This window comes from Crinia signifera, chromosome 2 (assembly GCF_055691185.1).
Source record: "Crinia signifera chromosome 2, ASM5569118v1, whole genome shotgun sequence".
In the NCBI taxonomy this organism is placed as follows: Eukaryota; Metazoa; Chordata; class Amphibia; order Anura; family Myobatrachidae; genus Crinia; species Crinia signifera.
In genome coordinates, this window is record NC_139218.1 from 317249571 (window position 1) to 317273735 (window position 24165).

General features: G+C 42.7%; 1 protein-coding gene across 2 annotated transcripts in view; it reads left to right on the forward strand.

Moving 5' to 3' along the window:
- The window catches only part of CACNB3 (calcium voltage-gated channel auxiliary subunit beta 3), a 170854-nt gene that overhangs the window by 6894 nt on the left and 139795 nt on the right, over positions 1-24165 (forward strand). The window contains exon 1 of one of the 2 annotated variants that reach the window (XM_083169061.1): positions 10033-10200. The exons of the other annotated variant lie outside the window; for it this stretch is intronic. Coding sequence (XP_083025187.1) covers positions 10159-10200 — 42 coding nt within the window. The 5' untranslated portion in view covers positions 10033-10158. Of the gene's footprint in view, positions 1-10032; positions 10201-24165 lie in introns of those variants that run through there. 2 annotated transcript variants of the gene reach the window in all.

Below are 24165 nucleotides of genomic sequence, written 5' to 3' on the forward strand. Positions count from 1 at the left end.
TTATAAACAACCAACCAATCAGCTCCTGCCTGACATTCTTCAAACACAGTCTGTGACATGGCAGGTAGGAGCTGATTGGCTGGCTGTTTATCACTCTCCATTTTATCACTTTTGAAGCTTAGTGCATCTGGCCTTCTGTGATCCAAGAAGTCCGAAAAATCAGTTGAGCTGTGCCATGCAAGTGCCGTCTACTGACAACACGTTTGTCGTGCATTTTGCAGTAACTTCCTGGGGTCCTGTTATAATTTTTATGGTCTGACGGGGTCCCAGACCAAAAAGTTTGAGAAGCCATATATATTTTATATACTATTCTTCAACTGCATTCAGATTTGACTATGTACTGTATTATACTGTAGCTATGTGCTTTAATATATTATTTACCTAAAAATAGCAGAGCAGAAGCATTTTGCTGATAGCATTACTTATCATCTACATAGTCAGCAAGAACTTTGCAGTATCCTGTATTATTGATTTGAAGAAAACAAAAAGTAATTTGAACCATCAGTTAATTTTTTATCTGTTCTTTTTAAATTTCAATTAACAGAATATTCCTTTTGTTATTCTATGAGGTAAACATCCATATATTATATAAGCAGATTTTGATATTTGTATATATTTCAGTTAAAAGTATTTTCAGAGTAACTTGATACGTTACTAATGGTTTATTGATTGGTATTTTAATGTTGCGCAGCTGTATTTCTGTCCATTTCTGAGAGGAATGAGCTACAGAGTATGATACTGTTCCAAGAAATCAGGCTCTAGTAGAGTATTAAAAGCCCTGCAGTATACACTACATAGCGATTTACTGTCTGGGAGATGCTTCTTTTTTACATCAAAGATATCCAAGCTGGTCTCAAAGCACCAATGCTATACTCTGAGCTGGTCCTGAGCACCGATGCTATAATCACTCTGGGGCATACTTATCAAGCTTATCAGCCTCTTAAATAATGCAAAAACAGCAGTTCCCACATTATGTAAGTGTCCTTGCAATTGTACAGAGGAATACAGGATACTGCAGTCCTCACTATTTTCAGTAGGCACTGTTGTCTAAACCAATATACTAAATTCCCAAAAGCTCAGCTTGCTCTGATAGCTGAAGCCTCATACACTGCTTTTCTTCGTGAAATAAAATCCTAACAAATGCAGACACTAATAACTAAATATAGGTCTCATCCATTTTGATATAAATAGTTCCTTACACGTAATAATTGGAAGGTTATAAGGCAAGGATAAGTTAAAAAAAAAAGGCATTAAAACTTAAAGTAAAAGTACTATAATCCTACTTTTAGAGGTAACTGATGAAAATCTCCAGTATATAAGCTAAATCTCTAAATATCATGGGTCAAATATAGGGTGAGAGATTTTTGGAGAGGTTTCCCATTTTTTTTTAAGTGGCAATCAGTTACATAGTAAAATCAACCTGGTTTTGCAGTGTAAATGGTGTAATGGTTAGCATTATGGCCTCATTGCACTGAAGTCATTGGTTTGATTCCCACCATGGCCCTAACTGTGCAGAGTTTATTTAATCTCCCCATGCTAATGCAGGATTCCTCCGGGTACTCCGGTTTCCTCCCACAATCCAAAAATATACTGGTTGGTTAATTTGCTCCTAACAAAAATTACCGTAGAATGTCTGTGTGTGCCTGTACATGTGGTAGGGAATATAGATTGTAAACTCCACTGGGGCAGGAATTGATGTGAATGTTCAAATATACGCTGTAAAGCGCTGCGGAATATGTGTGCGCTATATAAGAAACTGATAATAAATAAATAATAAATAATTGCCACTTTAAAAAGATGGAAAACTCTCCCAAAATCTCTCACTTTCTGAAACTCTCACCTTACTACATATGGCCCGATATGTCATATGAACTGTAGGCAAAGGATATACTAAACTGACTGACTTTACAATACATATGGTAAGTGGAACCTGAGCAATTTTAAAAATCACACGTTTCTATAAAACATGTTAATTGATATCTAACTTACCAACTGTACACAGCATATAATATATTATACATCATTTTACTATGATAGTTTTTCAATTAGTTGAACACATTCTGTTTCAATACCTCCATACACAAATTGATCCCTTTCTGATAGGGCATCCCTAGCTCCCTTTTCTACTTGTAGTGTTCTTAGTTATACACCACAAATCCATAGCACAGGATTCTATTTACAGCTGTGGGTCTCCTAATTCTGTGACTGGAAATTAAGCAAAGCATTACGCAGGGGCATTACTGAAAGAGACTTCCCATTTACTGTGTATGTGTAGCCTATCCAACTGAATGCTCTTATTGGACATGCTAAATGTATTTGGAGTACGAGATGGGCGTGTACCAGCAGCCGAGAGATCATACAAGTCCAGGGCAGCTGGAACTTATGAGATGCCACTTTCAAACTTTTGTTTGAGGTGCTGGAAAGTGGGTATTGGTGACAGTGTGGGGTTAGTCAGGGGTGTGACAGATGCTGTATTTACATGCAGACAGCAGCATCAGGAGTGTATAATATGTGATTGTATGTAAAAGCTTGGTTCAATTTCACCTAGGTCCTAGATGGATCAATAGCCTCTGTCCTATTTTTGAACCTCATGGATAAACAGACCTGGGGGATGAAGGTCTCTTTATCTCAGGATGTCAGTAAAGGATCCCTCACCCAGAGCGTACGGCTCTGCGGGAGGGTTGCCCGGTTTCTGGGAGGAGGTCCCAACTTTCCAGGAGAGTAGGCAACCCTGAATCACGTCCTCTACTGCCACAAATTCATAGTGATCAGTTTGTAGCGCCTTTGACCCCAAAGAGTGTATGGCAGAAATATTGTACTGAATGAGATCCCTGTTAATTCAAGGCAACAGATTTGAAGGATGTTTGTTGATGTGACTTTGAGAACAAGAATTAAGTTTTAAAATGTATATGGCTAAATACGATTATTGCTTTTGATTATTAAACCCTGGCAATGGTTTTGTGATAGCACTTTGGACATAACTTATTCTTCTTTTACAATGTGTTTAGCTATGATCATATTAATGCTTCTCTTCTACACTTTGTAATGTAACTTAGATCTGATAGAATGACATCATCCTTTGAACTGACCTTTGTTGGGAACTGGTGCAAATGGAATCTATTATCTAGGGATTCGGCAGTCAAGAAAGCTTTTAGGTGTTAAACATTTCTGTGTACAAACTTATGCAGGTCTAGTGATGCAAGGGGATATTCTTCACTGGTAGTATTGGACGCATTAAAGAGAATATTAATTTTTAATTTAGATTGATTTATGGGGAGCAGTAAATTCCCGTCTTTTAAGCTGACAGCTGAAATTTGTAAAATAGCTAAATGTATTGTGATATACACCTTTAATTCAGATTCAACATCCACAAACTGAATTAAAATATAAACAATTGTGTGCATGGAGCTAAGCAGGTAGTCAGCCCAAACAGGGATATTTAATAGGAGTGTTCATCTCATCTTCATCTAAAATTTAGTGGTGTCATTCATGAAGAAATAGGGGGAAAAAACAAGTGAAAACCAAAAGGAAACCCAAATCAAACACAATAAATGCACCAACCACCAGGATTGCAGCTTAAACTTCAATTTGGGTCTCTCTGTGGTGAAATTTGAAAAGTTGTTTTTGAATTTGCTGCAAGTCAATATTCAAATCTATTTTATTGAAATTTATACATATCGAAGTTTCAATATACGGTACTTGTGTATTATAGCGGCTCCCATCGCATCGCATACCATAAGGCAGGGGTGGCCAAACCTGTCCTCAAGATCTACCAACGGTGCATGTTTTCCAGGCAATCTGTGGATCTATAGTAGGAATGAATGCAGCATGTTTTAAAATGTTACAGTTAGTAACGACTACAGCTGTGCACCAGCTAGGTAACCTGGAAAACGTGGACCGGTGGTAGATCTCGAGGACCGGTTTGGCCACCCCTGCCATAAGGCATGCGATGGTATGCGATGCGATGCGATATCGCGCGATATTGTACAATGTCATACAATTTTAAAATTGTATTACATTGTGTATGGCATACAATGCCATACAATGCGATGCAATGCGATTCAAAATTGTATAAGCACCCTAATGGGTGCTTACAATGTGAAATGCACCCCCACGCCACCCCCCCACTATAAACGTGAACCCGAAGCGTGGCGAGCGCAGCGAGCCCACGAGGGGTGGCGGTACGCGTCCTCCGACCTTTTCATACCCCCACTATCCACGTCGGCGTGGAGTTGAGAATAGAAAGTGTGGTGAGCGCAGCGAGCCACCGAGCCCGAAGCGTGGCGAGCGGACGCGGATACCTTCACAGGTATCGGCGTCCCCTCGCGGGCTTCACAGGTATCCGCGTCCCCTCGTGGGGCTCGCTGCGCTCGCCACACTTTCTATTCTCAACTCCACGCCGACGTGGATAGTGGGGGTATGAAAAAGGTCGGAGGACGCGTACCGCCTCCCCTCGCGGGCTCGCTACGCTCGCCACGCTTCGGATTCACGTTTATAGTGGGAGGGGGTGGCGTGGGGGTGCATTTAACATTGTAAGCACCCATTTGGGTGCTTAAAAGCACCCTTTAGGGTGCTTATACAATGTTTCATCGCATAGGGGGCAAAAATTGCGCATGCCATCGGGTGTATGGCATGCGATGCGATAAAAACATTGCGCGATGTACATCGGGGGCACCGCTATAATACACAAGTACCCAATATACTATGAGAATAAAGCATAGAACAAACATACAATTAGAAATAAAAAAATAAATATCAAATCATAAAACATCTTAATGGTTGATGAATGACCATGTGCATGAATAAACCCTTAACACTTAACTTAATTCTATAATAAAGACTCGGAGTCTATTGTTTGGCAGAAATTGTTAGCCGATTTATTCAATAACTTTAAATGGCTGAAATCAAATTAAATAAATAAAGGTGGTCAAAAAAGAACAGCTAACTTCTATACACACCCATAAAACTGCGCCAACTTAATACTCAGCCTAACAACAAATGGTATCCAGTCAACCTTCTACCTTGACTACCCATCAGGGTGGGGTTGCTGTCCGTGCTCAGATGATCCAGCAGATGTATACAGTCAACGAAGGTGAATGTACCAAACAAACCTAAAATAATCAATAAACAGCTAGATATGATCTAAAAACAGGTAACCTGCTGTTCTCTCCCGCCAAACAGCTAACAAAATGATGATTCCACCCCCATGTACCACAAAAAAGGGGAGGGAGGGTGTGAAGATTAGGAAAAAGAGGAAGATTCCTCCTCTCACCAGCCTATATGAACCAGCTAGTTCCTGCAATCCCCACATCCCTATTGGATGCCCAGTCACATGTTCCCACAAGGTCATCCTCAGCCTATAGATAAATGGAAATTTGGGGTATCCCTTCTACCTGTGTACAATAGGGAAGGGAACCCTTAGGGGCGCAGTAAGCTAAACTGCTTAAACTGCAGCTGCAAAATATCAGGTGTGTCAGACCTGAAAAGGTCTGCGGTAATCTCATCCTATAGATGTTTAACCCTCTCCACTCCTATCTCAATCATCCGTTCTTCTTTTAGAAAATTTAATCTAAAATTTTGACTCACCAAAGAAGTCACTGTTTGCAGATATATTTCCCAGAAATGTGTTACACTTGTAGATTGTTTTGTTTTTATCATTTCCAGTTCATCTAAAACCAGATTGATATGGTTTAAGTCTTGAGACTGAGCTGGCCATTCCATGATTTGAATACTGTTCTCTTGTTCTCTTTCTCAAAGGTAGTTCTGATACAGCCTGGAGATAGGATGTTTGTCATTATTTTGCTGTAGGATAATCCTGTGACCAACTAGAATTAGAATTTGGAGTATTGTATGAAGTGGCAATCCACTGTGGTATCCTTATTGGTTCCTTTTACCAATTACTATGTGTTTGTTGCCAATTCAGGATCCAGCAATAGATCCTGAGGCCAGCATGCATCCGCCTTTATTTTTTAGCAGTTGGTGTTACATTTAGAAGAACTATCTCATTGACTACTAGATGGCAAAGAGATGAACAAAATATGTATTATTTTATGTGATAAAGAAAAAAAGATTTAATATTTTGATAAATTAATTCATTAAGGCTTTCTTCTGTTCTTCAGTGGTCTACTGGTGGTGCTACTTGGTCAAGGCTGGCTAATCTTATTTTTCCATTTGAGAATGGATTTCTCATTGTCACTCAATCTGTTGCCTATTAGACAAGCTGTTGATTTACATAATCCCCCCAACTAGTCAGCCCTGGCCCCCCCAGGGCACCAAAGGGCCAGGGCTGAAGCCCGGGGCTATCCCCGGCACCCTTGGGCTGTGGGTGTCACGTTGACAGCAACTGAGTGTAAAAATGTAAATACATCTTTTATTTGCCTATGGAACTGCAAGTACCAGCATGCAGGACATTAAAGGGTCCACTTGCACTTGTAGTTCTACAATCAAACAAATATTCAAATAAACATGCAAATACACTGTTACAGAAAACTTTAAAAAACATCCATCCACACTCCACTCACACATAACTATACTCACCTATATTCCCACGTGGCCCTCTTCTCTAGTAGTAATTCATAGGTACCTGTAAAAAATAAAATCCCTCTAAAAGTGAGATGTGTTAAGTTTAGAAGGGATGGAAATGCACAGGAAAAAAAAACTATTGTATCCCATTGAATACAGTTACAACTTCTTATTGGTTATCTAGACCTGTTAAAAGACCTCCGTTTTGACATGTTTTCAGTAAAGCTGAAAGGAATCATATGGTGCAACTCACATGGGTGTTATGCCAAGAACTAATCATCCTTTTATGTAATTGTCCATCTGTGTGTAGCTAAGAATGCTGTCATACAATATGGATGGCTGTGAAATCACATTTCACTTTTCTAGTTCACTGCGTTTTGTATGATCAATATAAAAACGGATATGTAACATTAGGAGCCCTTAATGTAATCTAGAGTCAGGGTCACAGAATTTTACATTTTCTCTTTACACACATTCAGCACCTTTTGAAACCATCATTATCGTGCTGTATCTTACAAATCCAGTGCCACCTTATATATTTCTACAAGTCCAGAACTCGATGGACTAAAATATTTTTCAGCATTAAATTCTATGTTACTATGTTAGACAAAGTGATATATTGTAGAGCGGGTTCGGATTTCCTTGGATCTCCAAAACGGCATCTTATTGGCTATCAGCTCTCATGTGTTTTCACTAGCTAATAGTCATATAATCCATATAAATCCAAACTTGTGCTAGATCATCTTTAATATTGTACTACTTTATTGAAAAGTAACCTTAACCCCTTCCTTGGCACTCTTTTCCGGGCTATGCTCCAGTGCCCAGACTGGCAAACCTGGAAAATCCTGGGGATTGCTGCTGTCTGCACTGCTTAGCCCCGCTTCTTCTGACGGTTTGACAGGGGCAGGGCCGGGCAGTGGCTGATATAGTGCTCAGCAGCGCTGCCCAGCCCCCAGGACACTCAGAGGTGTTTTTTTTTTAGGGAGCGCTCTCTAAAAACTGCCCTGTGGGGAGCACTTCCTAAAAAAAAAAAAAACACCACTGAAGGGGGTTAAACAGTCATCTCCATCATGAATATTTTAGATATACTGTGTAGGCCAACTCACTTCTTTAGTAAGTAAATCCATTTTCTAATTAACTAGATTTATTGCTGTGAGGTTATTGAGGCATATATCAATTTCCATAGTTGGAATCCAAAATGTATTATCCCTTATCGCTGCGTAAAGCAGGGAGCAGGAACAATTGTAGTAGGGAATTTATCAAAACAAACCTTCCCAGCAGCTCCCACGGAAGCCTGTCCTAGCAAAGAGGTTGTCTGGAAAGCTCTGCAGTTGCTGTGCATTGCCAGCCATCAGCACAGAATTAAACTGCTATAACTGGGAGGGGAGGTTTTGGGTGAACCTGGGCATTTAAGACCATGAGGGAGGGGCCTAAATAACAAGATTTGGGACACACATGGTATGGTCACACATTTTACATCATGCGCATAGCATACACTTATACACCAATGTAGTTCTACACATACATACATAGTCATACACACAAACATATACTTTATATAAGCACTTTAATCAGAATTTGGGCAAATTCGCTGAAATATATATATATATATATATATATATATATATATATATATAAAATAAACAGTAAAAGGCAGCCTATCTCGCACGGTTTCCTGTTGTGGGGAAACAGGTAGGATACACAGAGACAATTGTAAGATGGCGTCCAATGTTATAGTCATTATTTAGAACAGCCCTATAGGGTTAACAACATTAAGCAACCCCCAAAAAAGTCCTCGTTTGTAATTATTTTCATAAAAAGTATTTTAGTTCATAAAAGTTGATACAACTCCGCATGAAGATTTTTTTGACATATTATTCACACTGTGCTGTGGAGCAGGTAGACGGCGGGGCGCATTCCCCCTCCCCCCCGACCAGGTCAGAGCGGAGGGGGGAGGGGGATGAGGGGGGCCCACAAAGTCAGAACTTTGTGGGCCCTTTAGTAACAATTTGAGGCACCTCTTTCTGCAGCCTGTTGTTCATTTTATGAACCATAGCAGTGCCCTAGTTAAGGTTCTGCTCCATTGTAATGCCATAGTTTATTGTATGCTCCATAGCAGAGCACTAGTTCATCTCATGCCTCATAGATGTGCCCTAGTTTCCATTATACAGTACTGCACACTTCTCCAATTCACATATTGACATACAGTGCACCCAGTACATATTATGCCACACTGTAGTTCCCTAGTTCGTATCACTAGACAACTAAATGACCTGGGTGCCAGTAAACTGGGCTCCCCCTGCTCCAACTATAGCTATGCACATGGTTCAGCTGTTGTTATATTGTAGGATACTTATTATATTGGTGCTGTCTTAGGTTTTTTTTTTGAAGAGGGCCCTCCATATTTACTGTATGCTACACGCAAGTGCTCACAAGCAATCTCTCTCTGGCAGACGCTGACGGCTCGTCTTTTGGGGTTTATTTACTAAGATGGGAGTTCTATTTCAGATGGTATGTTGCTATGGGCAACCAATCAGATTCTATCTATTATGTTCTAGAAGGAGCTAATTTATACCCCTTTTACACCGTCGCAAAAACCTGGGTCCCGTTTACAGCAATGAGGGAAGCCCAACCTCTGTACCGCAGCGTCCTGCGGTCAACATGGAAGTTGGGCCGGGGGTGCACACAGCCTCCACTGCTGACAGCTGTACTGTGCAGACAGCAGCAGAGGCAGGGCGGAGGTGGGGCTGGGGGGATGCATGGGGGATGAGGGCAGCCCAGCAGCTTACCTTGGTGCTGGGCTTGCCCCTAGCGCAACGATCGACAGTCCTGGCAATTGAAGATGATGTCCCTTCACCTGTTTCAGGCCGTCCTCCTCCTTCGCTCTACTCCCCTCGCCCATTCTGACTTTATCATTTTACTGTACATTCTCTTCAATCATAGCGTACCACATTGTTCAGGGTCATTCACCTCTGCTAAACCAGTGTATGTACTGTAATTATTGTATTTGCTTAATAAAAATTTTTGAATTAAAAAAATAATGATGCCATGCAATAGGGTTCATGGAGTTTATCAAGAAAAGTGACGGTAGCAATAAAGTTATGGGGTCACATGTGTCCTCCAGCCCTGAATTATTTCTCTTTGTCCTGTCGTGGAAATTGAAGATACATTTGAGCTCAAGCATTGTATTTGAATCAAACCACTGTGAATGGAGAACCCACTACTGCCTCCAGCCATAGAAACACTGGTCTCTGTGAGTGGCATCGCAGGAGAAGCAGAAATATCCATGCCAGGGGCTGTGCTTTTGTACAATAGGAATATAAGGCAGCAAAATGCATTTTGTGTATCTGACTACAGGAAGAATCTTTCCTGCTTGTTGCTATCAGACATTAATACAATTATTCGGCACTTAGATATCCATGGATCCATAATTATAACCACATTGTAGCAGCGAGAGGTAGACCTGAAATGAGAGAAATGGAAGGAGGAGTAAATGGAAGAGAGGGAGGGAAGTGGAGTGTCTGGGTGATGGAAAGCTATGAACACAGGCAGGCAGATCAACAGAGGATGCAAAGTCTGCTTTTGCTATAAAAAGAGATTTTGAGAGTGCAGCTCTGGGCTATATGTGCCCCTTCTATGTCTTTTTCTGATTCCAGTGCCACATTTCTTCTGAATGAGGTAACCATTTGCCTTTCTTCACTGCCTTGGAGGGAAGGTTGGGGTTGATGTGTGTTGGGGGCTGAAAGGGGATATATCTCTAGGTATAGAGCTCTCTATTCGGGATGTGCACTGAGCCATATCGTGCATAAGGCTTTTTAAAAAGCTTTTTCTTCTTGAGAGTAATAAAGAAAATGAAGTAAGACAAGGTAAACAATAGTATAGAAAGTCTGGAATAAAAGATTGTAAAAAAAAATAATCAAGCACATCATGAGGTAATTATATCATTGACTGGTAGCACGGGGGGGGGGGGGGTAATAATTTAAGTAACTGGATGAGAAAAACGCAGATAAATGTTATTATAGTGCAATGGATTAGGGTATAAAATCACACTGGGTTTCTGTAAAGCATTTCTGATGGGGAAAAAGGCTAATTGCCCTTCCTAGCAAGGATGGGGTTACTGGATGTGTCAGATACCTGAGGTGACAACCTGAGCAAGCACACGCATCACACATATGTGAAATGTACAGAGGAACAGAGGACATATATATATATATATATATATACACACAAAACATATTTATACGTGTGTGTGTATGTATGTATATATATATATATATATATATATATATATATATATATACGCACAAACAAATACATACATGCATTATTATCTTTCTATATATATATACTGTATGTGTGTACATGTGCTTGTATGTATTATATATACGCGCACACACACACACACACACTAAAAAGCACATATTACAGTATAAATGATGTAAATCCACATGTATGTATAATATGTGTGTGCGGGTTACAGATGCCAGAATGCACACATTGAGTCACATTGTGATAAGGGATAGATGACAGAGGGCTTGAGATATGGAACAAATTAACTTGATTTAGTAGTCTGTGTATAGGGTTGACAGAAATAGAGACTGGGAAATAATCAGGCATGACTGACTCTAGGAGAGCGGTGATGAGATTGTAGAGTGCAATGCTGTTGGATTATTTTAACTGTTAACTACTTGACTCCTAACCATGTCTATATTTACACTGCATGAGTTGGTTGTCTGCCCACTGCCATTTGTCTAGCAAACTGTCATGGTTCTTAATGATATTAGCCACTAGTGATGCTGTACCATAATCCAGTGATTTGACACAAGACCGTCATGATGTTGTGTAACTCGGTGAGAATGTGACCCTCTAAAAAACTGAATGGTTTATTTATTGATTTATTTTTGTTTATCACAACCTACAAATCAAAGTATAACAGGTCTGTACTAGTATTCGTCTTGCCAACAAATGGTTAATTTTAGCAAATCTGTTTAATTCAATTAATTCTGGAATCTGATTTTTTTTCTCCTAAGCTAAGCAGTAATATGACCGAGTGTGATGTAATAAGCTAGAACCATAAATAAATTGTTTATCCATTATAGCTTGGTCACACAAGCTATTTATTGTATTTGTGATGATAGCTTTATGACTGCATGTAGGACCCTTTTTTTGTTATTAGGGATGGTATTTTATAAAATAAAATTTTCATTAGTCTATTATAAAAAAAAAGTGCAGAATGGCTTTATTAAAGTGACCACTCATCCCAAAAGCTGAGTTACATTATTTAAAGCTGACCTTTTAGAGAAACTACAAAGATCTGTTTGGTAGTTGCCATAGCAACATAATAATGCAGTAGTGAAGAAGGGGGTGTGTGGATAGTAATAACACAAATTATGGCCATAAGGCCCATTCACACTGGGCGACTTTAAGCTGAAAGCAGCTAAGTCTACTCGTTTGAGCGGCGTTCAGCTCGAAAGCCGCCCAGTGTGTACGGGGCAGCGATGTGCAGTGAGCGCTTCCACATCATTGCTGGCCCGGCAGTTCAACTGCTGGCATTACCAGCAGATGAGCGATGGGGTGGATAACTTTCCATAGCGTCCTGCTATGAAAAGCCATCCACCCCTGGGAAAATCGGCAAAATGGGTGAAAATCGGTCAATGTGTTTCAGCCCTGCAATTTTTCCCATCATCTTTATCCATGTGTGTTTCAGCCCTGTGATTTTTCCCATCATCTTTATCTATCCAAAATAGCCCAGTGTGTATGGACCTTTAGCTTCTGATATATTGTGCTGCATTAATGATTATTATTTAGTATGGGATCAGTTATTATGCTGTGTATTGTTTTTTTAACAGTTTCCAGGACAGTAGTGATCAGACAGCTAGTAATAGTTATGTACAGATGGAGCCATCCTCATGCTTGCAGGGGATGGCGATAGAATCACCAGCCCCCCCGCCAGCTGTCAGGTCCCGCCATCCGTCGGATGGGGGCGCGTGCGTATGAGATGATGCCGTCTGCCGCCTCCCCGGTACCCATCGCCAGTCCCCACTGCCTCCCCGAACCCCTCCCTAACCCTGCCTGTCACCCAGCCACCGAGTGACTAGGATGCACGTGCATGTGAGACGCTCGCGCATCACAGTCTAATGGAGTCTCTCTCCGCCAGCGGGGACATTCTGGTGAGGTCTGGCAGTGAATGAGAGGGGCTCCATCCGTATGGGTGCCTGTAGTACATTACCACCTGCGCCTGATTCTGAGTAGCACACAAGTCCCAATGCAACAAGTGGGCTTTTTTTTTTTAGCATACTTACAGTATGAGCGATTTTAACTTGTACACATCTCTATGATATGACTTTTGGGTGTTACTGAGGGGCAGATTTGTTTAGCCTGATGAAGTGATAAAGTGTCTGGTAAAAAGTACCAGCCAATAAGCTCCTAACTGTCATTGTTAAAACACAGACTGTAACTTAGAAGTTAGGAGCGCATTGGCTAGTACTTTATCACCAGACACTTTATCACTTCACCAGTCTTAATCTATGTGCCCCTGATTGACAACTAGGTAGCAAGAAGAGATAGTCATGATCTACTCTGTAATACGCATGCACACTGCGTACCATTTTCAATCAAATGCTCTACATATAGCATCAGGTATATGAAAGTGCCACTGATTGCAATGTTAGCTTCTCTTGCGGTCGGATGGCTTCGTGCAATGTGATTGCAAAGATGCATATGACTCAGAACCTGCGCATAGAGCTACATACTGTAGTTCTTGTGATTACTCTAGGCACAGGCAACTGTAATTACAACAGCATTGCAGGTGACTCAGAATCAGGCCCCTAGTGTGCAGTTGAAGGGATACAGACTCTACCTCTTCCCTCCTGTTGTCAAAGCCCACTTCTCTTCACATGTCACTCACAGCTCTCCTATTCTCCAACACTCAGTGACCATATTCGTCTGCATACTCATCTCCATCATTGGCCTCAAGCCTCTAGTTGTATGTTGATTGGGTCCTCACTACTTACATTTAAGCTGTAATGTGTATTGAACTGTGGTGCTCTTTATTTGTACTGTATTTTTGTTATTTATTCAATGTTATGCCAAGTTTTGTCTCCCTGTATTGTTCCTTTGTACGGCGCTGCGAAACACTTGTGGCGCCTTATAAATAAAATAATAATAATAATAATAATAATACCATAACAAGGGAGAATGCAGTGCACTCCTTTCCCTATAATGCATGGCGGAAGATTCTCAATGTCAGTAGAGCCCTTATTGAATAGTCTAAAAAAAAAATACATACAGTATTATTTTATTCTGTGAAGACATGACACCAGGCAAGACTGACAGATAAAGGGGGTTATTCTGGTTGATTCGCAAGGCTGCAAATTTGCAGCCTTGCGAGTCCACCAAACCATAACAGGAAGGCTGATGCACTGTGATCATGCCTAGTGTCCCAAATAATTCTCCACTCTTTAAAAAAAGGCTGGCTTCACTCACATAATAATGACACACTAATATCCTTAACCTCTCCCTCTTCATTGGTATCTTCCTATCTGTAGCAGGCTGGAAATCTCTCACATATGAAGAAATGGTTAGGCCTCTATGACTCATACTCCCTTTCTTCAAATAAGAGGAACTAAGTAGGGAGGCCAATCCGGGATCCCAGGATTTGGGCCTAAAATCGTTGGGATTTCAATCACGGGATTGAAGCTTCCAATCCCTGGATTAGTACCCCATAGTACCCCGGCACTTTTTTATTTAAAGCCGGGCAGCCCTGAGCATCTAAGTATATGGCTCAGATGCTGCCCGGGTGACTGCTACTGACCCCCGACGGTGCCGCTGTTCGGGACAGTGTGCAGTGCTGACAGGCACTGTATATCAGTTATGTGATGAGGGACAGGATTTGCTTCTGTTTGTCCACATATATTATGATTGGCAGCCACCAGCACTGGTTTTGCCTGGAACATTGACCATAAATAATATGAATTGATCTAGGTCCACCAACCCAAGGCACCCCTGCAAGTGTCCTGAGGCACCCCAGGGTGCCTAGGCACACAGTTTGGAAACCACTGGTATAAACACAATGTACTTAATATTTTTCTCTAAATTTCTCAATAAGAAACATTTGACTTATGGGTGCCTTAAAAACATTTTGTAGGGCGCCGTGATTCAAAAACGTTTGGGATGAACAAATAGGGTTCAAGTTACCAAAACGATAAAAGAAAAAGGAGCACACTAGTTGGGCCACGAGGTTCCTAATCTGCTGTCAGCTGCAGATTATTTTATTTTAGCTGGATTGTACCCTCATGGGTACAAGCGAGGGAAAAGTCCAAAAACAGAAGTGGTTCTAGCTGCGACCGATTAATTTTCTGGAAAGATAAGTATACATTAATTGCTACTTAACAAAGCTATGTAGCGCATGGAACCAATGTGATATATAGTGAAAGTAACATATAACGCACATCTAAATAAATAGACATTTTAGTCATCAATCCACTGGCAAAAATAAAAATTACATTTTTTATTATGTCTTGTGTTAATAAGCAACCAACTGGCTTTATACATTACCACTTGGATTTTTTTGAAGTTGAAGTTTAATGAGTCTTGCCCTTTAATATAAAGAAGAAAAAAATCTAGGTTTAAACCCTCTTTACACAGCGATCTGTGTCAGTCATAAGAAGCTTAATTAACTGGCTTCTTACACTATGCAGCTGCAAAGCAATCATTTATGGCAAGCTTCAATTACATTTTATTTTTATTGTTGGTGTCAGAACTGAATACAAATACGTTGTCACTAAAATAAAATGTATATTTGTGGTTTGAAATCTGAATTTGCGATATAAGGTCAGTTTTGGAATAACTCTACCTATGCATTTGGCGCTCTTAAACCCCTTTCACATCACACTTTTAAAATGGTATATTGCCGTTTTTTTCCCATTTTAATACGTTTAAGGCTGCAATGTGAAAGTGCCGAAGTTGATTTACCGGTTAAAGTTAACTGGTATTTCAACACGGTTAAAAAGCAGAGTCCTACACGTTTTAAAGCCGTTTTTTAGGCAGTGTGAATGGCTCTATTTCAGTGGCTTGAAACGTGTCCCTTGGGGGTTAAACGGGTTGAATGTTTGAATGGTATTAAATGATTTTTAAAACGGTTTTCACCTGCAATGTGAAAGGTCTCAAGGCTCAGACCCGTTTTAAAGTCCCATTTAAGAATACCGTGTCATTACCCATTTCTGCAATGTGAAAGCAGTATTTGATATGTCTTTGTAATAAGATGTTTCATTTTTCTGTGTAGTAAAATATGCTTTATGCGTGCAAGGGTATGCAGGAGAATTCTACTTAACGTTTGGTTTTACTTAATGGCTAAATTCCCACTAGATCCCGCAAATACTAAAGTTGGCCATACACATGTGCGACTTCTCCCCTCCAAGAAGTAACACGCGATTCCCCTTGAGCCAGGCAGGATTGCGTGCAATATATTGTATGTGGTCTTTTTGCATACCATATATGGCATGCGATCCCAGCCAAGCCTGCCTGGCTGCTATCCAACATATCTCTCCTGCAGCTGTGGTGACTTGCCACCGCGCACCGCATAGGACCTGATGTCACATGTGATTTGAACAATTTTCATGCGACTTATCACCGCAATCGCATGAAAAGTGACCAAATCGCATGTGCGTCTCCCTAATGAATGGACACCATTAGGATTACGCTAGGTCAACTTTGGAAGACTGAACTTTGACTTTCAAATAACGCACTTGTGAGACGCCTGTACATCAGTTTTATATCAAAGAATAATTTACAAGGGCCACAATATATTTAAAAATGATTACCTTTACCATTTAAATAGATGGCTTATGTAATAGCGTAATTTCTGCAGAGTGTGCAGCTTTCAGGCTGTTACATAAACTCTATAGTGTCAATCCAAGGTCTAGTTATTTTGTAAGCCGTACCCTGCAAACAGAAAAGGAAAAATCACCAATGGAATGGGTCAGGGGCCCCAGGCAGTTTATCCCTTGTACTTGTTTCCTCACCCATACCTGGATATACTGGGGCAGATGTACTAACCCCCCCTTAGCGCTTCTCAAATAACGGTCCTGCTTCTCCTGCATAACGAGGAGAAGCAGGCACCCGTTATTTGCTAATGTATTAACCCCCCCCCCCAAGCCGATAAGGAGAGCCGTTATGCCCAGCGTTAATGGCTCTCCTTATCGGCTCCCCCGGCGTCCCACGCATGCTCAGTGCGCTTCCCCCCCCCTGTCCGGCTCTAATGGGCATGCGCGAGATCTCCTGCAGCCCGAGCCAGAAGCAGGGCTAGCGTTGTCCCCGCAGTGGGGGACAGGACAACGCTAGCCCTGAGCTTGCGAAGCGGCGGGGTGAATTAACGCCTGGGCGGCTGTTAATACATCGCCCCGGACGCTAAACACTGGGGGGGATTGCAGGGGACAGCCCTGCCGAGCGTAACTCAGCGGGCTGTCACTAGCGCACGTTAGGTGCGCTAGTAATACATTAGGAAAATCGTAATCCCCCCCAGTTAACCAGCGTTAAGTGCATTTTTGCACTTAACGCTGGTTCATACATCTCCCCACTGTTTGTTATTTTTGACACTGCTGGATATTTGCTCCCTTGATAAAGGTCCCCAGCAGACGGAAATGTCAGCAGGTTCTTTTCTGTAGCAATAAACCTTGGACCCTAGTTGTTGCATTTGGAATGATCTATCTATCTATCTATCTATCTATCTATCTATCTATCTATCTATCAATCTATCTATCTATCTGTATTCTCAGTTCTGATTTTCTTGGTGTCTCCCAGATCTTCTGAGATCTCTGCACTCTCGCTGGTTTTTGGTTCTAAAGGCCCCATCCACTAGTGCGATATGGACACTTTTTATGCGAATGCGATGCGAATGCGATTACACAACGTAATTTCCCGGAGACTGCGATGTGAGGTGTGTTCCCGTGCGCCTTGCATCGCAGATCATACAGGCTGCCATGACTATTTGCTACAGCCCGTAGCCCCTGCTTGGATCACATGAGATACATTGTATGCAAAAGGCTACATACAATGTATTTTATGCGATCCTGTCCCCTTGGAGCCACCGGGTGAGGTTGTGGGGTAATGCATGCGAGGTACGCATGTGATACCTTGCACTAGTGGATGGCCGCCTGTACTCTAGTTCTCAGTATACTCTTCCCTTGTGGTCTGACACAGTGGGCCAAATGTAATAGGGTGAGAGTTTCAGAAAGTGAGAGATTTTGGGAGAGTTTTCCCATTCTTTTTAAAGCAGCAATCAAATACATGGCAAAATAAACCTGGTTTTGCAGTGTAATTGATTGCTGCTTTAAAAAGAATGGGAAAACTCTCCCAAAATCTCTCACTTTCTGAAACTCTCACCCTATTACATTTGACCCCTCATCTCCATGTCTCTTGCAGCTACAGTGATACAGTATGTGCTGCTTGCCCTGAGAAGTCCTGAGCTAATATTCCTGGGTCCCAAGTAGGGAAGCCGATCCCAGGGCATTTTTTTCAATCCCGGGATTCTGGATTGAAAAATGCTCATTGGCTTTCCTAATAAAAAAAGGCCCTGGCTGTCCCGCATTTACTTACATTTGCAGGTGAAGCAGGTTTGCGGGGTGGATGGGTTGCCGGGTGCGCGGTCATCTTCATACTGCCAGGTTGCTGGGTGTGGGGACGGGTGGCCCATGCTCCTTGCTTGCTGGCGCGCTGGATAGTTGGGCGGGCGGCGCGGCTTCATACTGTCAGCATGACCTTGGCCTTCGCAGCGTGACCTCTGATCTCGTCACGCTGCGCAGCACTGCTCTGCCGGGTGCCGGGAGAAGCCGGGCAGCATCTGAGTGGGTGCTCAGACGCTGCCCGGCATTAGACTGCGCATGCGCAGTCTAATCCCGCCAATCCCGGGATTGGCCACCCTAGTCCCAAATCATGACTGAGCGGCACCAAGTCCAACTGTGGCTGCATCTAGAGATTTTTCAAAAAGCTGGGCATACATTACTCACTGTATACACATGTTTATGAACTTAGTCATTTTCTGCAGCCACTATATCACTGTGAGAATGTTCTGAGTCGCTCTGAGAGTAGCAACACGCTGTATTTTTCTTTAAATGTTGAGTCTTAATAACATGTCATTAACATTAGGCTGCAACTTCAGGAATTGGTTTCACTTACATACACGCCTATGAATGACAGATGACCTTGATGTTAGAAAAAGCAGCAGCCACTCGCTTTACAGCCCCTCTTACGCAGGCTCAGTCACACACATATCTACAAATGTCACACATCATAGTGATCTCTCTTCCAGTTTTATTTATGTAAATAAGATGCACATTTCAGCAGAGAAAGATGCTCAGTGCGGCAGAGACGCACAGCATCTGGTGCTCAGAGAGAGAGACTGTTTGGTGCCACAAAGCAACAGAAAGAATAGACTGTAGCATGTGCTAATGACAGCTGCACTCCTGAGCCTCTCCTGAGCGCTACAGTGGGGCATAGATATGTACAAGGAACAATGCAAGCATATACAGTAGTTGCATTAGTCACATTAGCAGATGTTCATACTGTATGCCTAATAACCAACATAATCCTAACTGTCTAGCGCAAAGGAAAATGCCAGCACTGTTTCAATAATTGTTAATAATCTTCCTACAGAATTCCAAATAAGATATTCACAGTACACATGAGGTTTAAATATCTAATGTGCAACATTGTTCTTTTCTCCTGCTCCGGTCTGTTTGGGGGTTTATAATAATGACTCTTTCACCTGCCCAGCACTTGGGTGCTTATATTTTTTGAGTGACTGGTCCAAGTTGCATTCTCTCAGAAGATGAAAGTGGCAGGGCCATTTCTTCCATTGGGCAGTTGGGCCCCAGAATTCAAAGGGCCCATGGCTGATAAACCTTCCCATCCCTACCCAGCTGGACTTAAGTTTATAGGTTGCGTAATTTGAATTGGTGGTACTATTTTTATTATTATAATTTTATTTATAAAGCACCACAAGTGTTTCACAGCGCCGTACAAAGGAACAGTACAGGGAGACAAAACTTGGCATAACATAGAATAAATAACAAAAATAGAGTACAAATAAGAGCTCCACAGTTCAATACACATTACAGCTTGGATATAAGTAGTGAGGACTCAATCAACGTACTACTAGAGGCTTGTGGCCAATGATGGAGAGGAGTATGCAGACGAAGATGGTCACTGAATGTTTGAGTATAGGAGAGCTGTGAGTGACATGTGAAGAGAAGAGGTCTTTGACAACAGGAGGGAAGAGGGCCCTGCTCGGAGGAGCTTACAATCTAGTAGGAAGGGGAGACAGACAGATTACGAGGTGCAAGCAAGTGGGTGGTGGCTAGATAGCAGGATGTAAACAGGCAAGGGGTCAGAGAACCAGCTAGTTTATGCAGTGGAAGGGTACGCTTTGATGAAGAGGTGAGTTTTCAGTGCTCGTTTGAAGCTTTGCAAGGATGGGAAGAGTGTAATGGAGCGAGGGAGTGCGTTCCACTGAAGGGGTGCAGCATGGGCAAAGTCCTGTACTCTATCATGGGAAGCAGTGATCAGGGTGGAGGAGAGACGACAGTCGTCGGCCGTCCGTAGAGGGCGGGACGGTGTTTGAATGGAGATGAGGTTAGAGATATATGGAGCAATAGAATTAGAGATGGCCCTGTATGTGAGTGTGAGGCGTTTGAAGAGGATTCTGTAGGGGAATGGGAGCCAGTGCAGATTTTGTTGAAGGGGAGTGGCAGCATTAGAGTGGCTGGAGAGGAAGATAAGCCTGGCTGCAGAGTTGAGGAAAGAATGGAGAGGAGCCAGTTGGGATTGAGCGAGGCCGGTGAGGAGAGCATTACAGTAGTCAAGCCGTGAGATGACCAATGAGTGGATGATCAGCTTAGTTGCACTCTGTGAGAGAAAAGGCCTGATGCGAGCAATGTTGCGTAACTGGAACTTGCAAGAATGGGCCAGGGCTTGGATGTGGGGTGCAAAGGAGAGGGAGGAGTCGAGAGTGACACCCAGGCAGCGGAGATGGGGAACGGGGGAGATGATGGTGTTGTTAACAGTGACAGAGATATTAGTAGGGGTCATATCTCTGGGTGGGGGAAAGATAATAAATTCAGTTTTGTCCATATTCAGCTGTAGAAATCACTCAGACATCCAGGAGGAGATGGCAGAGAGGCAGTTGGAAACCTGAGAGAGTGGGCTATGGATAATTAGGTCACCAACATTATATGAGTCAACATAAGTACTAACGTAGCACCGCATCCCCTCGCATGGCTCGCTACTCTCACCATGCTTCGGGCACAGTGCCTCGCTACTCTCACCATGCTTCGGGCACAGTGCCTCGCTACTCTCAACACACTATTTATTCTCCCACCACGCCCTAGTGGATGGTAGAGCATGAAATACCTCCTGTCAGCACGTCAGCTCAAGAAAACAGTGAAAAACCCCATGTCGACCTAATGACCCTGTTGACCATACCCATGTTGACCTAATGACCCTGTCGACCTTAAGTCATGTCGACCTTCCTGCATGTCGACCTTAAGTCATATTGTCAAAAAATGCATGTCGACCTAATGATGTCGACTTGATGCTTGTCTACCATCATGCTGGTGACCCAATGACCGTATCCCATTGTGTGACTACTCCCCTTCTCAGTGAGGGGAGGAGCACCGTAGCTCTGGCACCAAAATGTCTAGCTACAGCTCTGCAGGGATGTTGTAAGAGAGGAGACCCATGTGCAGCCTACTCTGTCCAGGCCCCCTCCTCTCTGCCAGCAGCAACGCTACAGGGTCTGAGCTCTAGAGGGCCCAGACTCCACTGAGCGTATTTCCGGAAAAAGGTGCAGTTGTCATTTATCTGCTGACATACTCGTGACGCTCTGGAGTGGTATAAAAAAAATTGGGTGCAGAGTGTGGACTCAGGGGCCTGTGTGCACCGCGTAAACTGCACCAATTATAAATACATTACTGCGGCTCTGCCATTTACATTTGTATTCCCATGAATAGATGTGCATGGGGCCCCAGTGCACTGCTCTGCCCAGGGGTTTACACTGCTGTTAAGACAGCCCTGGCAAGTGGCAGACAATCTTCAAAAGGATGTGCATCTGGTGCTTTCAAGCATGTGAACCTAGAATATGCCAGGACTAGTAAGCTGGGTACATTCTCAGGTCTCAGCTCCATTACTCTGGTTGGATGTAGGGTCGTGGACCCAGGATTTAGTCCCAGGGCATTTGCATTAATAAATACAGTAATCCTGTATTGATGTGCTTCACTACCGCTGAGCTTGGTACACCTTTTCTCAATGTCAACCTTTGATTGTCGACCTAGACTAGAGGGGTATTCAATGCCCCGGACGGTGAGCTATGACGGCAAGAAGTGCCGATAGCTTGCCGTCAAGTATTCATTGCCCTCCCCTTCACTCGCTTTTTCCACCTTGCCAGTTCCCTGAGGCGAGGCGGAAATAGCGAGTGTGGCCATTACAAGACGGGGCTTGTAACAAAATGCAGCGGACTTGCTGCATTTGCGGCGAACCTTGCCGTTTAAGGGGATCCTCACTGTCCTCCCAAGGTGAGGATTTGTCCCTTTCAATGTATACGGGGTTTTTACGGTGAGGATGGCTTGTTTTGCAGTGAGGAAAAGCTATCCTCGCTGTACAAACCCCCCTTGCCGGCCGCATTGAATACCGCCGACTGTCTGTGAGTCATCCAGATGATTTCAGAACACATCTAGCTGCATGCATCCATTTATCATGTCCACCTCCCCTATATTACTCACTTTATACAGAGAAGGAGAGGGGGTGGAGAGAGGAGGAGCAAGGTGAGAAGAAGAGTCCCAAACTGCCCCTCGCGGACTCGCTTCGCTCGCCATGCTTTGGGCACGGTGGCTCGCTTAGCTCGCCACCTGGTTACTAAAGGCAACCAGTGGTGGTGTGGATAGTAAAGGAGCAAGCCCCCCGGCCTTGCTCCTCCCCCTGGACGTGGAAGGTCCTTTAGCCCACTACAATTTAGCATCTACCATGCACAAAACCTTTAGCTAAAAAAAATATATATATTTTTTTTGTTTTTAAAAATACATGTCGACCATAGGGGGCCCCTAGCTAGAGGGGGGCCCAGGGGCACTGACCCCCTGTGCCCCCCCTTTAATCCAGCCCTGTCTCTACCACTGCTGATCAGACTCTCCACAAAAGTTTAAACGGGCTCTCAAGAACCTCTTCTTTATTAAACTCAGCCATCTTTCATCCTAACCTTCCAGCTATGCTCACTTCTACACCTGTGTCGCTCCTGTCTGTCTGTGTCACTCTCTTTAGAATGTAAGCTCAAACGAGAAGAGCCCTTCCCATGTGCTTTTACCTCTTTTTATAATAACAGACAATAATAATGATAATCCTTGCTTCTGAGAAACCTATTCAGCAGTGCAGCAGTTAAATGCGTATTTCACACAAAGAAAATAAACCCCTGACACATCCACCTCAGAATAAACCTTTGTATGCAGTAATTATATTGGAAGAGTTTTGTTTATGTCCTTCACACACTTCCCATAGATAAATGACACTACCATTGCCCTTCACTTGACACTTTTACATGCATATCCAAGCAGTAACTGCCTACAGAGAAAACTTCTGAGTCTGCTGAAACTAAAAGCAATCCTGAATATTTCAGTTATTTGACTCTATCTCTTTTCCTTATCTGGCTGAAAAGTTGCCTCTTGAAAGGTTTCTGCCTTTATATCTTTCCAATTTCCATAAGAGCTGTTTAGGATTCTGTTTCCCAGTACAATGTCCTTGTTTCTACAGTGTCATACACATGCTTACAAAGTTTTTTCTGCTACCATACATTGTCAGTACTGTCCGGTAATGCTGTGTACACGTGTTGCTATCCCAATGCGATCTGATCACATCGGGATCGCACGGCATGCAAACGATCTGCATACAACTTTGAATATATAGTGCAGATCTGCACTATATAGTCAAGGCAGCCAAGACTTTCTGCTTGCGATACGTGAACGTGCATCGGGATTGCAATGGTTAAATACCCATGCGATCTGCATGCGATCCCGATGAGATTTTGACTATATAGTAAAAATCTCATGCAGATTGTACTCGTGTTCACACACCATAAGACTGAGGTAATATAAATGTAATGCTGGGCGTACATGCTAGATTTATCAGGCCGATACACCAGGTACCATCAGATCAGCCAGATAATTGTACTGTGTATGCGACTGAGGGATCCAGAAATATTGATCGGTTGGGCATGCACAATTGGTACCTCCGGAATTTTCTTGATTCCCTTAATATAAGTGGAGGGAGAGTGGAACTCTCCAATCGTGTAGGGAAAAAATAAAACAACACAGTTTCCTTATTAGTACAGATCTGTGAATAAAGTTCCACAAGTTCTGGATCCTAGAATGACTCACCTAGTCAAGCTAGGAGATGTTCCCGTAACGGTTTCTTTTCAGGTTATCAACACATATAATAAAAATACGAGAACTCACCAGGGGACAGTGCCCTATTTTCATCCAAAGGTTTCTTTTTATTTCATCAACCAAAAGCCAGGACCATACGGATATTCCAAACAAAGAAGACTTTTTATTCCATAAAAGCAGGACATCCACCCTCCCACTGCACCGGACGCTCCTCTCCCAC